Genomic DNA, 16473 nt, shown 5'->3' with positions numbered 1-16473 from the left:
ACGATATGGACTGAGCAACGGAGGAAAACGTTACCATTACGGCCTATGGAGAATTAATTGTAAATGTATACCCATATGGCAAAAATCAGTCATCAAAACACAACATAGACAAGAGTGCACAAGCTGAAATGTCTGGCCTTATTACTTATAATTGATACTATGTTGATAGTCCTATATATATAGTTGACCTATTGCATAAAGTATTAGAAAATAAGACCAAAACTCAAACACTTAACATTAACCACTGAAACCATGAATTAGATGATGGACAGATGACATCTGCCAGCTTGACACCTAACAATCACTTCATACACCAAATATAGTAGACCTACAATGTATTGCATAAACAGTATATGAAAATCAGAACAAAACACAAGAGGCTGTCTGAGCGACAGCAAACTGGATTTATTAACATTTATTTGTGTCCCGACATTTTTCAATATCACAAGATATAAGAACCATAACTGCCTAACAGTGAAAGTGAAAATCGTCAATATCAAATTTGACCTCAATTTTGTCATCAGTAACTACATATTAAAATTTGAAAAGCTTTGGTTGAATGGTTCATGAGTAAATGCAACAACCTGACTAGAAACTCCATTTTTCAATCTTTCAAGAACCATAACTCCTGAACCGTTAAAGTCAAAATCGTCAGTATTGAGTTTGACCTCCATTTTGTTGTCAGTAACATCATATTAAAATTTAAAAAACTTGGGTTGAACGTTTCTTGAGTTAATGCACGGACAACATTTGACTGCAGCCCGCCCGCTACCCGTACATCTCCAAATCAACAACCGACATTTTTGTCACAAAATTCTGGTTAAAAGCTTTAGAGTCATTCCACGGTAGTGGCTAAAAATAGACTTCTCATTTAAAACAAGTAAAAACAAAGTCTTTGATCTATATTTAAGGTCAATTCGTAATGTCATGCTTTAAATAACATATCAAAGAAATAAAAGAAGATATAATATCGGTTGTTAATGTTTTTTAAATATATTTTGAAACCAGTTTATGATGAAGTATGGTAAAATAATCGGCCATTTTCTGGGACATCTCTGGTACGGTATTTTCAATTATACACAAATACGTTATATTTGTTTATTTATGTTTTATTGAGTAATCTATGGTGAAGTAGATGGTTTAAACCGTTATAATACGCGATTTTGTCGGAGAAAAATAAACAAAAAAGGTAAAAATATTGTTTTCAAATTAATGTAAACGATCGCTACTGTCGTGTCCACTGTTAAACCCAAAACTAATGGTCTCAGGATTTTTAATTGTAGGTGCCATGCATGAGCGATTATATTTAAATGCACCAATTATGTCTTCTCTTTGTAAAATGTGAAAACAATAACATAAAGACGTTCCGTTGACACGTGATCGTAATTGAAATGCACCGGCTGACATTCGCGTCCAGTTTGTAACGATCATTCATTCACCTATATTTTCTTACTGCGCATCAGCAAATCATCAATGTTTGTGTTAGTGACGTAGCATGTGCACATGAATCAGTGACGTGTACAAGCGGGGAACACAAATGGAATATGGCGGAGAATGGGTAGGTAACGTTTCTGTGTCCTGAAATTTAACGATCGACACAAGTAACGATCATTCACAGTTCTTTATTAATAGTTGAAGTATTGTATAAAAATGCAAATATTTACCAGTTCAATGAAGAAGAAATGTAGAAAGTCTATCAATATCCACGAACTTTATATTTCCCTCGGTTACAATAAAAAAATGTTTTTATATTATCATGCAAAAAGACACCGTTTTAAGAAACGATTGTTACATACGGACACTTAGATCTTGTGTCTCAGTAACAATCAAGCAAAATTGTGGAAAACACATAATTTTAAAGCAAATAATAATGGTTAAATATACCACGGACTTTAGTGTCACCAGTTTTCATTTGCATACTTGCAAATGCACTGCAACTATTGTAATGACAATACATTCCCTATTTCTGTGATGATTGTAACATTGAGACACCAAAATATGTAGCGATTGTTACAAATTAGACACAAGAATTTAAAGTGATTGTAACATAGAGACACCAAAATTATGCGTCTCTGTAACAATCATGTTGAATTGCAGAAAAACATGTTTATTTAGAAAATATTTATGTGCAGTAATGCCAACTTCATTTTAATGGACTTTAATGTCAATGTTTTTCATTTACATACTTGTAAAATGCACTGCAAATATTGAAGTGACAATATAGTCACTATTTTTGTGATGATTGTAACATGGAGACGCCAGAAATAAAACACAATTGTTACATTGAGACTCCAAAATTTTAAGTGATGGTTACAAAGGGACACTAAAATCTTGAATTGCAGAAATAAACATGTTTATGTTAGACTTAATAAATATTATAATGCCTTAATAAATATTATAATGCCATCTCCATTTCAAATGTCAAAAGTTTATTTTTGCATACTCCCAATGAACTGCCACTATTGTAATGATTATATACTGTCATTTCTGTGATGATTGTAACATTGAGACACGAGTCCACCTAAAGATTATTACACATGGACACGAAGATTTTATATTTAAACAAAGATCTTGTTGCATTAAAGAAATTATTATATTTCAGGAAAAATTTATTGAAATAAACTTTGCACAATAATATCGGATAAAATAAAATGTGGTGTGATTGCCTGATACCGAAGAAACCACTTTAAATCCGCTATAATATATACTTTCACAATATATACTACTTTCATATACTATATAGATACTTCCACTCTAGAGTAGGGGGCTATAATGCAATCACCTTGTATAAAAATCCGTCTGTTTGTCCATTTGCCTGTTAAATATTTTTGTCAAACACTATATAGCTACTTCAAAATTAATGTGCAGAATGACCCATACTTGGCCACCAGCTTAACTGTGTGTGATGAGTTGTAATGTGTGAATATAAAAAAGAAGATTTGGATGATTTCCAATGACAATAGACCAAAATAACTTGGAAATTAACAATTAATTTATAGGTAACCGTATGATCTTCAACAATGAGCAAAGCCCATACAGCGAAGTCAGCTTTAAAAGGCCCTGAAATGACAATGTAAAACAGTTCAATCGAGAAAACTAAAGGCCTTATTTATATAAAAAAAAAAATGAACGAAAAACCAATATGCAACACATAAGCAAACGACAACCACTGAATTACAGGCTCCTAACTTGGGACAGACACATACATACATTTTTGTACTTTATGTGGTGGGGTTAAACATGTTAGCAGGATCCCATCCCTCCCCCTAACCTGGGACAGTGGTATAACAGTACAACATAAAAACGAACTGTTAAAATCAGTTCAAAAAGGCTTAACTCATCAGATGGACAAACATTTATACAAGTGGACATGGCCAGGTACTTGTTAGCACGTTTCAGATTTTTCAAATACCAGCTTCCTGTTTGCTGACACTTTTTTAATATCAAAATGAACTAAAATTAAAAATTAGTCCTCAAACACCTTTCCAATATAAATGCACAGAATGACGTACTAGGTCACCACCTTAACAGTTATGAGTTGTAACGTGTGAGCACTTTTTAGATTTTTTAAAATTCATGTTTACCGATACTTTGTAATTTTTATACCCCCGCTTTGACAAAAAGGGGGGTATAGTGTTTTACCTCTGTCCGTCCTTCCGTCAGTCCATCAGTGTCAGTCTTCTCAGGAACTACACTACCAGTATTTCTGAAATTTGGTTTCAGGTTTGATATAAGTCAGCTATACCATGTGATGCGTTTTCAGATTCATCACTCAACAACTTCCTGTTGACTGAACATTTGTTTGATTTTACACATGATAGCCAAGTTGAAAATTTTTCGTCACATTTTTCTTAGGAACTACAATACAAGGATTTCTGAAATTTGGTTTAAGGGTTAATATAAGTCAGCTATACCGTGTGATGCGTTTTCAGATTCATTACTCGACAACTTCCTGTTTACCGAACACTTGCATATTTTTACACAATTAATATTATCCTTGTTCAGCCCTTTTTCTGACTTAGGTTACATGCGGGGATATGCTTAGCAACTTATTGTTATAAACAAGACAAAATCGCACTCAAAATTATATCACAAAAAATAAAATGAAAAAATAAAATAAAATGGAAATACCGATCTACCTACCCTATTTTTTTAAAGCATGTAACCTTAAACAGACATTTTATTTTGGCCTACTATCAAAAATGCATATAGGCGAGACATATCCCTGTGTCAACAGTTTATTACATTATCACATTTCTAAGTTTAGTAAACCATAACAACATAAGAATGAGATCAATAACTTTATTTAACATACAATTAATTTAGAAAGTTCATACCATAAGGAACATGCACATACCAAGTTTGAAGTTGATACGACTTCAACATCATAATAAACAACTTTTACCAAAAACATCCGGGACAGACCAGAAAGCATAATGCCACTGTATTATTTCTTTCAGGTCGTTTTTACGCTTAAAGTTGAGGTCGCAAATGCGGCCACAGGTCAGCAATGATGTCCAAACAAATACCATACATATATCAGAATCTGCATCACAAAAGAAAACTGCTGCACAAAGGTCAAAGAATTACAGAGACAAAATAAAACAAGACCCTGAAAAATATATAACATACTTAGAAAGAGAAAAAGAACGAAATAGAAAATGTAGGGAAAATTGGTCTTCTGAACAAAAAATCCATCAGAGGGAAAAAACGAGATTACGAGTACGTAAATGGAGAGAAGAAAGAAAACCAGAGGAAATTGTTAAATTAAAAAAAAAAACTAAACCAAAAACACGTGCACAAGTAAGTTCACAAAGAGAATACTGGCAGAGAAAAAAAGAAGAACAAAGAGCAAAGTACTCAAGCCAAAAGAGAAGAAGAATTAATGAAAAAAGGCGGTTGCAATACAAATTGGATAAATCCAAGAGCACAACTGAAAACCTAATGCCAGCTGAATCAACAGAAACTCATCAAGGGTATTCAACAAAGGAAGCAGAAAGAAAGGCTATATACAGAGCCTCGTTGCATCTACCTTCATCACCTGAAAAGTTTGCATCTGTAGTTGGAGGGTTGACTGCTAAGGCAACTCCTAGAAAAAGAGAAGCATTGACCAAACATGGCCTTTTACTGACACCAACAAAAAAAGGACATCTTAGGCTAAGCCAAGAAATAATCTGCAAGATGAAAGATGATTTGCATAAAACCAGAAAACATCGCACTAAGGAGGTTTTAAAGAAAAGAAGACTTTTAACTAGCTTCATACTTAAAGATGCTGAAAAGAGAAAGGCTGGCATTTCTTGGAAATTTGCAGTAAAATGTTCAAAACTTAAAGATGTATGGGAAGAAGATTCTGAAACACCAAAAAGAAGTGATGCTTTGACAGAAGATACAATTGACAAGATAGAAAAATTCTACAAAGATTTTGACACTGTATGTCTGCCGGATAAAAAACAGGCATCATTGAAATCTGAAGAACCAAAAAGAATCTTGCAGAGCAGTTTAAGGGACAACTACAATGAATTCCTAAAAGAAAACCAAGAATGTACTTTAAGTTTTTCCAAGTTCACTGCATTAAGACCCAAGACTGTACAGACTATGAGTAAATCAATTTTTAACAATTGTCTGTGCGAATATTGTACCAACATTCAATATAAGGTAAAGGCTTTAAATATGCAAGGAATAAAAACCAGATATGAATTATTATCAAGAACTGTATGCCCAAAACCAGAGGGTTCTAGATACTACAAAATTGAATGCGTCAAAAGGTTATGCAAATTATGTGGGGTGGATAAGTTTATATCCCAGTTAGACTTGTACAAAAGGCATAATATACAATGGTATAAATGGGAAACGCAGACATATATGTATGCAAATGAAAAAAAATCAAAGAAGGTTCTAAGTTTAAAGAAAGAGAGTGTCTCTAATTTCCTGGAAGAGCTCAAAAAAGAATTACAGCCATTCAGTGCTCACTTAAATACTGCCTGGTGGCAACATGACCAATTCAGACATGTGACACAGAATTTGCCATCTGATTGGACTGTTTTCTGTAGTGATTTTGCCGAAAATTACACATGTTTATACCAGGATGAAGCACAAAGTGCTCATTGGTCTCACGACACGGTCACACTTTTCAGCATTGTTGCGTACATCAGATGCAAATTCTGTAAATTAGTCGTAACGCAAAGCATGATCTATGTGTCAGAAGACAAAAAACATGATGTTCATTATGTTCAACATTGTATTTCATTGGCAAACGAGTATATACAAAGAGTTTATGAGATGAAATCTAAGAGGCAGATTCACTTCAGTGATGGAGCAGCTTCTCAGTTCAAGTCTAAAACCCCATTTGCAGATGCTCTTCACAGCAAATCAGACTTTGGTTTTCCTGTTGAAAAACACTTTTTTGGAAGCAGACATGGGAAAGGACCATGTGATGGTGAATTTGGGGTTATTAAAAGAATTGTAACAAATGCTGTAAAAAACAGAAAAGCCATGGTGAAAAATGCAAGTGAATTCTTTGATTTTGCAGAGGCAAATTTAAGACGACCAACACTAGACTCACAGAATGAATGTTGTCATTTTAGAAGAAATTTCTTTATAGTAAAGGAAGGTGATGTCAACAGAAAACGCCCAGAGAGGACCAATGTAAAGGCTGTTCCTGAAACCAGACAACTTCATTCTGTGAGGGCTGCCGATGATTCTGCCTCCTTAGAAAAGCGCACACTTAGCTGCTTTTGCTCAACATGCATACAAGGATCTGGTTCCTGTCATAATGCAGACATGGTAGAAGGTTGGATAAAAGAGACACAAAGAAGACAGTTGAACAAGAAAGACACCTCTAAAAAAAGTAAGAAAGTTGACAAGAAAAATGTTAAAGGTTTGTTAAAGGAAACGCCAAGAAAACAAAGAGCAACTCGTTCAAATAGCCACAAAACAGCAGACTCGCAAGAAAGATCACAGGATTCACCAAACCAAAAAGAATTTAACAGACAAGACACAACAGTTGAAAAAGTGCACTCTGTTTTTGAAGTTATATTACAAACTTTGAAGAGTTGTACTTCAATAGATGACATGATGATTAAAGGAACTGAACTCGCAAGTGTAATACCAAATCTTAGGTGCAACAAAGATGAAGACATTTCTATTTCTGGAAGTGGGTTACACATTGACAAGTTCGGCATGGAACTGTTGCCGGATGATGTCAAGAAGGAAGGATATTTCCCTGCAAGTGTACTTGGTGATGGAAATTGTTTGCCTAGGTCTGCTAGTGTGATAATGTATGGAACGGAAAATAATCATACAGAACTACGTGCAAGAATTGCACTAGAACTGGCATGCTATTTGCCGCTATATGTGGACCATACATATTTAAGGAGAGGTGAACAACTATCTGATAAAGAAGCGCTTGTTCTCCCAAAGTCTTACGTTATGTATTCAGAGCTGTATACACCTGGAGATATAATTACTTCATCTTTGATAGAAAGAACACTATTTGAAGAGATTAGGAAAGTATGCAGTGCAAATGAATTCATGGGAATTTGGCAGCTTTTTGCACTTGCATCAGTTTTGGGAAGGCCTCTGCAATCAGTTTATCCAAATCGTGGAAATCCAAATGTGAGAAAAGATCTCAATCGATCAATCTTGCCAAGGGAAATGGAAAGCAACACACCTGCATATATCCTCTGGTCATCAAACAGAAATGATGAAATGACATATGCTCATTGGATTCCAAACCATTTCTGTCCAATTTTGAAGATGTCCATAAATGATGATGTCCTTGAATACAGTACTGACACTCTTGGAGATATAGACCTGGAAAACATCAGTGGGTTATCTGAGCAGCTGGCTCCATGGGTCATGGATTTACTTGATGACAGTGATTCAGAAGTCAGCAATAACCAATATAATATGGTAAATATTTCTATAATGTTACATGTGTTCATGATCATACAGTAATGAACAATGATGGAGCAACATTTTTTTCAATAAGTTATTTGGCCTTTTAAACTTTATTGGATTCCAGCCTATCTGATGAATCTTTTGTAGACGAAACACGTGTCTGGCTAGATACAAAATTAATCCTTGTATCTATGATGAGGTTTTTAAACAGTTAATGTATCGCTTTCACTTGGTACATGGATTTTTTTCACTTGATTATTAGTGTGTAAGAATTATAAATATGCAATTATATGCTATTAAATGCATTACAATTTCATGCTGTTTTTCAGTATGAGACCACAGCTGATCAACACTCCTTATTGGATACACTGACAGATAACCAGTCCTCGATGACAGTTAAACCCATGGATGTCCAACCTTTTGCTTCAGTTCAACCTGACGAGGCTCTGATGTCCAACTTGCAGGATAACAGTGAACAGAGCAACAAAAGTAGTGTTGTGTCTAAGGTATCTATAATTTATTATGTAAATTGCAGACCCAGACTTTGGGCATGATCATACAGTTATAATGGACAATGATGAAGCCACTCATTTAAAAAAAAAATTAAATAAGCTGTTTTAGACCCATTAATGTATTGATTTCATTTGGTAAGTGGATCGTTTTTGTCTTGATGAATAAAGGTGTGCAAGAATTGTATGCCATTACATGCATTACAATTTCATGCTGTTTTTCAGGATGAGACCACAGCTGATCAACACTCCTTATTGGATACACTAACAGATAACCAGTCCTCGATGACAGTTAAACCCATGGATGTCCAACCTTTTGCTTCAGTTCAACCTGACGAGGCTCTGATGTCCAACTTGCAGGATAACAGTGAACAGAGCAACAAAAGTAGTGTTGTGTCTAAGGTATCTATAATTTATTATGTAAATTGCAGACCCAGACTTTGGGCATGATCATACAGTTATAATGGACAATGATGAAGCCACTCATTTAAAAAAAAATTATATAAGCTGTTTTAGACCCATTAATGTATTGACTTCATTTGGTACGTGGATCTTTTTTGTCTTGATGAATAAAGGTGTGCAAGAATTGTATGCCATTACATGCATTACAATTTCATGCTGTTTTTCAGGATGAGACCACAGCTGATCAACACTCCTTATTGAATACACTAACAGATAACCAGTCCTCGATGACAGTTAAACTCATGGATGTCCAACCTTTTGCTTCAGTTCAACCTGACGAGGCTCTGATGTCCAACTTGCAGGATAACAGTGAACAGAGCAACAAAAGTAGTGTTGTGTCTAAGGTATCTATAATTTATTATGTAAATTGCAGACCCAGACTTTGGGCATGATCATACAGTTATAATGGACAATGATGAAGCCACTCATTTAAAAAAAAATTAAATAAGCTGTTTTAGACCCATTAATGTATTGACTTCATTTGGTACGTGGATCTTTTTTGTCTTGATGAATAAAGGTGTGCAAGAATTGTATGCCATTACATGCATTACAATTTCATGCTGTTTTTCAGGATGAGACCACAGCTGATCAACACTCCTTATTGGATACACTAACAGATAACCAGTCCTCGATGACAGTTAAACCCATGGATGTCCAACCTTTTGCTTCAGTTCAACCTGACGAGGCTCTGATGTCCAACTTGCAGGATAACAGTGAACAGAGCAACAAAAGTAGTGTTGTGTCTAAGGTATCTATAATTTATTATGTAAATTGCAGACCCAGACTTTGGGCATGATCATACAGTTATAATGGACAATGATGAAGCCACTCATTTAAAAAAAAAATTAAATAAGCTGTTTTAGACCCATTAATGTATTGACTTCATTTGGTACGTGGATCTTTTTTGTCTTGATGAATAAAGGTGTGCAAGAATTGTATGCCATTACATGCATTACAATTTCATGCTGTTTTTCAGGATGAGACCACAGCTGATCAACACTCCTTATTGGATGAACTGACAGATAACCAGTCCTCGATGACAGTTAAACCAATGGATGTCCATCCTTTTGCGTTAGTTCAACCTGAAGTGGCTTTGACGGCCAACTTGCAGGATAAAAGTGAACAGAGGGACAATAGTATTGTACTGTCCCAAGAGAAGCCCTTATATGACCAGCTCTTAGTCTCTGAGCACCACACTAAAAGATGCAATGAACAACAGAGGTAAGGAAAATATTAGTGATGAATAGATTTGTTGTTTTAATGTACATAAGACAATAACATTCAAAATCAAGGAGTAAACAACAGACATTTACAAACAGTTAAAGTAAGTATGTAACAACAGGAACTCCACTTAAAACTGGCAGTGAAATCAGGTGCTCTGGAAGGGTAAGCATTTCTGGCACAATATAAGGCACCTGTTGTGTTATTTCTTTGTCCAGTCCTTTAATGATGGAAGGCTTATTGTGACTGAGGATGAATACTAGATACAATTTCTGACACACTGTTGTCATAATGGCAGATCAGCTCATGATGGCTATGATAAAATGTCTTGAGTGATGACTAATTCCTGTCCAAGTAATGCTTCTACATATGTCTGATAACCATGTATGCAACTGTTCATAAATTATTGAAGTTGACTTAGTATCAGTAATTATTTGTTCATAATTCAGCTTTCCAAATTTATTCAACTTTATATTTACATTGTATTAGTTATATGAGTGGGCAGTATTTGCTTATTGCCCAAGGGACAAAAACATACCCTGCTGTTGTAAGTATTGCAGTTTTGTTCAGTTTAAGTTAAAGTTTTATTATGTTATACTGTTATATTTTCTAGGATTGTTTTTCAGAAACTTCTAAATGTATAATTAACCACTATTTTGTATGATACTTTTGTCATTTTTGTAGAACTTTTGAATTCCCTGAATTCTAATAAAGGGTTCTTGTATTCTTGATTGATCTTCAGTTCAAATAATTAGATATTATACATGTAGTAGGTTTTATAATTTCTATATAATTACATAAATTTCTAAAATGTAACTTTAAATTTAATACACAATTTTATAGGGATAAATAGTTAGTTTACACATATCATAATTATTTGTGATTGGTGTTTGCAACAACATCAGCCTACAGTTGTAATAAGCATTTTCTTTAACTTTTTGCTGATCTGACATGTCTGATGAAATTGAACTGTATGGTATTGATATGGTTGTTATTTTTGATACCTTTTTGAACAATAAAAAATCAATACTGTGTTGTTTTAGGTTGATGTGTGGCCCTATGTGTATTTCTACACCCACAAGAAGGAGGACTTGTGGATAAGTGCATCAATACGCCATTCCATAATATCATCAGAGGTGGTTAAACCAATAGACCCGCCAGATGTCTGTTTGATTGGAACTAGACGATTTATGTACAAATTCAAAGGTAGATATGAGATTATTTATTAAACATAGGTTACATTATCCAAAGATATAGATATAAAAAAATTACAGTGTTTAAACTCAGATCACCCTTTGACAAAGTAGTTCACGTCACATGTTTGTGAGTGGTAGGCCAAGTCCACACATACAAAAAGAATAAGTCATAAATTATTATTCCAAACAATGGTCAGTGATGATTCTGAATTATACCCTAAACTAAATTCAAGATGATCTATAACACATACATTGACATATATATATTGAATGTGTAAATTTGTGTCCTGGCTGAGACAATTGAAACAAATACCTCAATTGAATGTAAATTTTTGTAGCCATTTGTTCACCAAAGTATGTGGACATGTACATGAAGATAAAGTTATAAATCTTTCCGAGAACAACCAAGAAATATGTACATTGTTTGTACTGTACAATGAAGGAATACATGTACCTTAAAAGTTCATATGTTCACACACACACACACACACACACACACAGAGCAATGTTATTTTATTCATACACATTTATTAATTTGGTTAAAATAGATATTTTGTCTCACATGTATCATAGCAAAATGTAATATATATATATATATATATGAATACTATGATGAAAAGTTCAGTTAATATCAAAAGTTAATGCTGTACCATTTTCCTCTTTTTCAGATCTTTGAACTGAATCTGTGCCAGAGAGGGTCCGCCAGAGAGTGTTCCAAGTTTTGTCAAATAAAATATTTGGTTAACATTTTTATGCTTGAGTTTTAACTACTGATAATTTATTCTTGATTCCCTGTGTTGGCATCTCTTCATGGTTTTAATTAGTACTTTTAATGTACATGTGTTCTGGGTAGCCCTTTAAAAATCAATTTTAAAACTGTATTCAAGATTTCATTTTACAGAAACTCCCTTCCAGCGGTTCCATGCTATTGACCAATGCAAATCACTGCCCACCTTAAAAAATTGTGAACTGACATTTCATAAGATCAAAAACGATTGGACAAGAACTGTCATCTTCCTGACTTGGTACAGGCAAATTGTCAGATATCCTGTCCAAGGTCTGTGGTTTTCTCGGGGCACTCCGTCTCCCTCCAATAAAGACTGGCAGCAACAAAAAAACCTAAATGTAGTGGTTAAAACACCAAAAACCAATCAATCAATATAGCAAAAGATATATTCTAGATAGAGACAACATTAAAAAACTCAACACAGAAAAAAACAGACCTCCTTTGGTGTTTCAATGTATTAATTACAAGACCCCCTATGGTGTTTCAATGTATTAATTACTAAATTTATTCTTATGGTGTTTCAATGTATAACAGACATTTGGTTCGCCCAAAATTTGTCTAAATAACCTAGATTTAGACTGAAAAGAAAGATTTTTTAATGAGTTCTACACATTTATAGGTCAATGGATGCTTTCTACAAAACTCAGATGACTATTTGAACATACAGGTTCTATAATTGTACGGGGCTGTTCAATTATATTTTGTGACGATTGTTACATGGAATATTTAGACTTGTATTGAATTTCAACATCCTCTTGATTAGTAGATGTTATATCTATTCTTTGTATAACTATTCTGATGGAGTTTCTATAAAATTCATTATCAAAATATAAGAAAACTTGACGGTTATTTTTTTTTTATTAGGATATTAGTTTTGACACAATTTTTGGTGTCCATTGTAATGATCGTTACATTTTTTACAAATTTTCTTATTTTTCTATTCCATACTCATAAAAAAATAACTTTTCATATATTTTTCACTAAAACTATGTCTTTAAATGGTTTTCAAAAGGCAGTTTATATTGTGTTGTCTCTGTGTTAATTTATAATAGGTTAAACATGAATAAGGATGTTTCGTGAGGCTTGGTCAAAACTGTAGAGAGTCAAACATCCCCCAAAAATAGTCTTGAGACACTTAACAGAGAAAATGTGCATTAGGTTCAATGGAAAGAACTGAAAATGCATAAACTTAATAGTCACTGTTACAAAATATGTGTATTTAAATCATTTTACTGGACACCAATGTAACCTACGTCACTTTCCCACAGTCATTTTTCAGAAGCACATTTTGGCATTTTATCTGCCTTATTTTATCTTTTTATTATCAATATCATGTAGTTAAATGTTTAAACTATCTGTAATATCCAGTTATTGCATGATACTATCACTTTTAAAAAAAAAAACACTGTCCCACATTTTGATACCACTACTGTGGAATGACTCTTTACTATAACCACTGAACCATGAAAATGAGGTCAAGGTCAGGTGACACCTACTAGTTGGACATTTACACCTTACAGTCCTTCCATACACTGAATATCGAATATACTAGAAATATTGTTTAAAGTATCTGAGACATGGACTTGACCACCAAAACTGAACCGTGTTCACTGATTCATGAAATGTGGTTGAGGTCAAGTGAAATTTGTCTGACGCACGTTAGGACCTTGCAAGGTACAGATATACCAAAAATAGTTATCCTATTACTCATAAGAGAGAAACTCACATTACAAATCAAAGGGCTTGTAGGCACTGAATTGTAAAGTTTGCTTTAATTTATCAGTGGGAAGAACAATTTAATATTACATTGGTTGAAGTTGATTAAACAGCAAATCTAGACAAAGGAAGATACTTCCAACTTTCAAATTAAGATGACTTTAATAATGACATAATTTATAATTGTAGAGCAGACATTAGATTCCTGCACCTTGCAAAAGTTATGTAATTTCCTTGTGTCTTGAATATCTGAGCATTTATTACATCAATTAATTTCTGGAAATGTTCAGGGCTAGGATGTATAGAATGTTATGATCAATGCACTATATTTTGTGTATCAAAAAGGTAGTAACAAGTCTTGGAAGATTTAGATATCAAGTCAGTCTAATGAGTTTTTGATTGCATAATCTTTACCTAAACAGTGTTCTCCCCAGAAATTTTGGATAGCATCACATTTGGCGTAAAAAAATAAATAGTATTTTTTTTCAATGTAATTTATCGTGTCGTGGCAACGCTTTATTTCCTTTATGTTATATACATTATTGTTTATTACAAAATGTATTATATTGTTTGTATGCTATAGGCCCTTATTTGGTAAATAAAATATTCTATTCCACCCTATTCTTTGTTTTTATATTGTTGAATTCATAACTGAGAATACAATTAAACTATAACCATGATAACAGTATTTTCAGTTTATGTTTTCTATATTCATTTATAGTTCCAGAATAATTTTTTTCCTCTTAGTCTAAATAAAAATATATATGTGTGGTTCCAGTTACCCTACCTATACCCAGCTAAATGAATGAATGGTTTATTATAGTGCAACCTGTATAGATACAATTGCACTAAATATGTAGGAAAAAACATGGGTTCTTAATAAAAAAATTTGAATAGAAAAAATTCTTTATCATGTCTTTGAAACATATTGGTTCATGGTCCAAGTTGTTTCTTTTTACAAAATGATATATTTTTAACAAAGTTATCTGCCAAGTAGTCTGTTAATGCTTAGTTTTCTCTTTATGTATCATTGTTTTCTGTCTACTGTGCCATTTGTGCATATGTGGTTATTATTGTAAAATGCAGATTTTTGTCATATCTGGTCCGGTTCCGATCAGTAGTTTACACTAAAATATTAAATGGCCGCCGAAAGCAATGAAAAATACGAAAATAAACAATGTTTGACAAGAGATTTGGAATGAATATGGCGTTTTTAATGCATTAAATGGATGAAACATATGCACAAGCAAATTTTGATCACTTTCTAAAGAAAGTACAAAACTTATTTTGCCCAAAATCAAAATTTTCACTCTCGATTTAATAGGAAGAGAAAGAAAGTAATACTAATATATCAAAAGTCGTAAAAAGCTAATACTCAACCTCATTTTAAAAGAGAAAAATCGTTTGTTTCTTTGAAATTTCATTTAGCAAACATATATTTCGATTTTTTTTATGATTTTCTGATTACGTTTTCTCCTTTTCGAAATTTGCAGATTGCAAACCACGTGGTATTAATCATGTCAAAGTGACAGCTTGGGGTATTCGTATCCAAACAGTTATCACACAAAGGGCAATTAACACCTATTTAACCACTCTAAATTGCCTCTATATTGTCCGACTTGAAGGGATTACAATTAAAAGTGATATATTTTTTTCATGATTAGATGAAAGTTCAAAATTTAGGAACGAGAAAATTAACATCCTGAAAATAATTATAGCGTCGCGGTAATAATTATAGCGTCGCGGTAATTATTATAGCGTCACGGGAAGAAATATAGCGTCGCGGTACCGCGACGCTAAAAGGGCCTGGGGAGAACACTGCTAAAAAAACTAAACTCTTTTCAAGTAGAGCCATGGAAATAAGGTCAAGGACAGCACATGTGACAGACAGAAAATTCGTAACATGAGGCATCTAAAATATAAAGCTTATAACGAGTAAGCTAATGACGCCACTGCCGCAGGATCATTATCCATAGATCAAGCTTTCGGCTACAAAAATTAAAGACTATGCAAGGAGAATCAGATACTGCACTAATTGTGTTGATAAGATTATTGTTATAACAATTGCAACATTTTTCGTCATAAATATATTATCTGCCTACATGATTGATAATTGTTGTACCAAGTCAGGAAAATAGCCATTGCTATATTATAGTTCCTTCGTGTGTGTGTTACATTTTAATGTTGTGTTCTGTTGTCTCAAAGTTCTACTCTTATATTTGATGCGTTTTCCTTGATGCGTTTTCCTCAGTTTTAGTTTGTATCCCTGATTTGTTTTTTTCCCAATCAATTTATGAATTTGGAACAGCCATATATTACTGTTGTTTTTATTGCTTACAAGCCTAGTTATGACAGTGGAGATTTTCTAGTTTTATCAACACAAAACAACAGACTACTCACCAGGTGAAAAGAAAGATTCTTCAGTTGTGACCTTTCATCCTCAACTTTAGGTCAAGGATATTTATTTATTAAATAATAGTACAGTGATTTGTCACATGATTAAGGTGTGATAGTCACATGACATATCTATATATAATAAGTGTGGTCATATGACAAATGTAGCATATAAAATTGTGGATCACATGATACAGCTTCTGTGAAAAGAAAACATACAAAAGGCAAAAAATAAATGATCTTATGACTCGAAACAAGGTTTTGTTTTTATGCAATAATAAATTGTTAA

The 16473-nt window shown here is 33.4% G+C and overlaps 1 protein-coding gene across 1 annotated transcript; it reads left to right on the top strand.

Moving 5' to 3' along the window:
* The first annotated feature begins 1418 nt into the window (after positions 1-1418).
* Positions 1419-12034, top strand: LOC139502834 (uncharacterized). The gene is made up of 10 exons (XM_071292454.1): positions 1419-1558; positions 4461-7911; positions 8229-8405; positions 8634-8810; positions 9038-9214; positions 9442-9618; positions 9847-10091; positions 10581-10638; positions 11135-11297; positions 11956-12034. Exons 1-10 carry the CDS (start codon positions 1545-1547, stop codon positions 11961-11963), a joined length of 4647 nt encoding a protein of 1548 aa, XP_071148555.1. The 5' UTR covers positions 1419-1544; the 3' UTR covers positions 11964-12034.
* The last annotated feature ends 4439 nt before the right edge of the window (positions 12035-16473 follow it).

This window comes from Mytilus edulis, chromosome 14 (genome assembly GCF_963676685.1).
Source record: "Mytilus edulis chromosome 14, xbMytEdul2.2, whole genome shotgun sequence".
Classification (NCBI taxonomy): domain Eukaryota; kingdom Metazoa; phylum Mollusca; class Bivalvia; order Mytilida; family Mytilidae; genus Mytilus; species Mytilus edulis.
The sequence above is the reverse complement of the archived record's forward strand: the minus strand, read 5'-3'. Positions and strand labels throughout refer to the sequence as shown.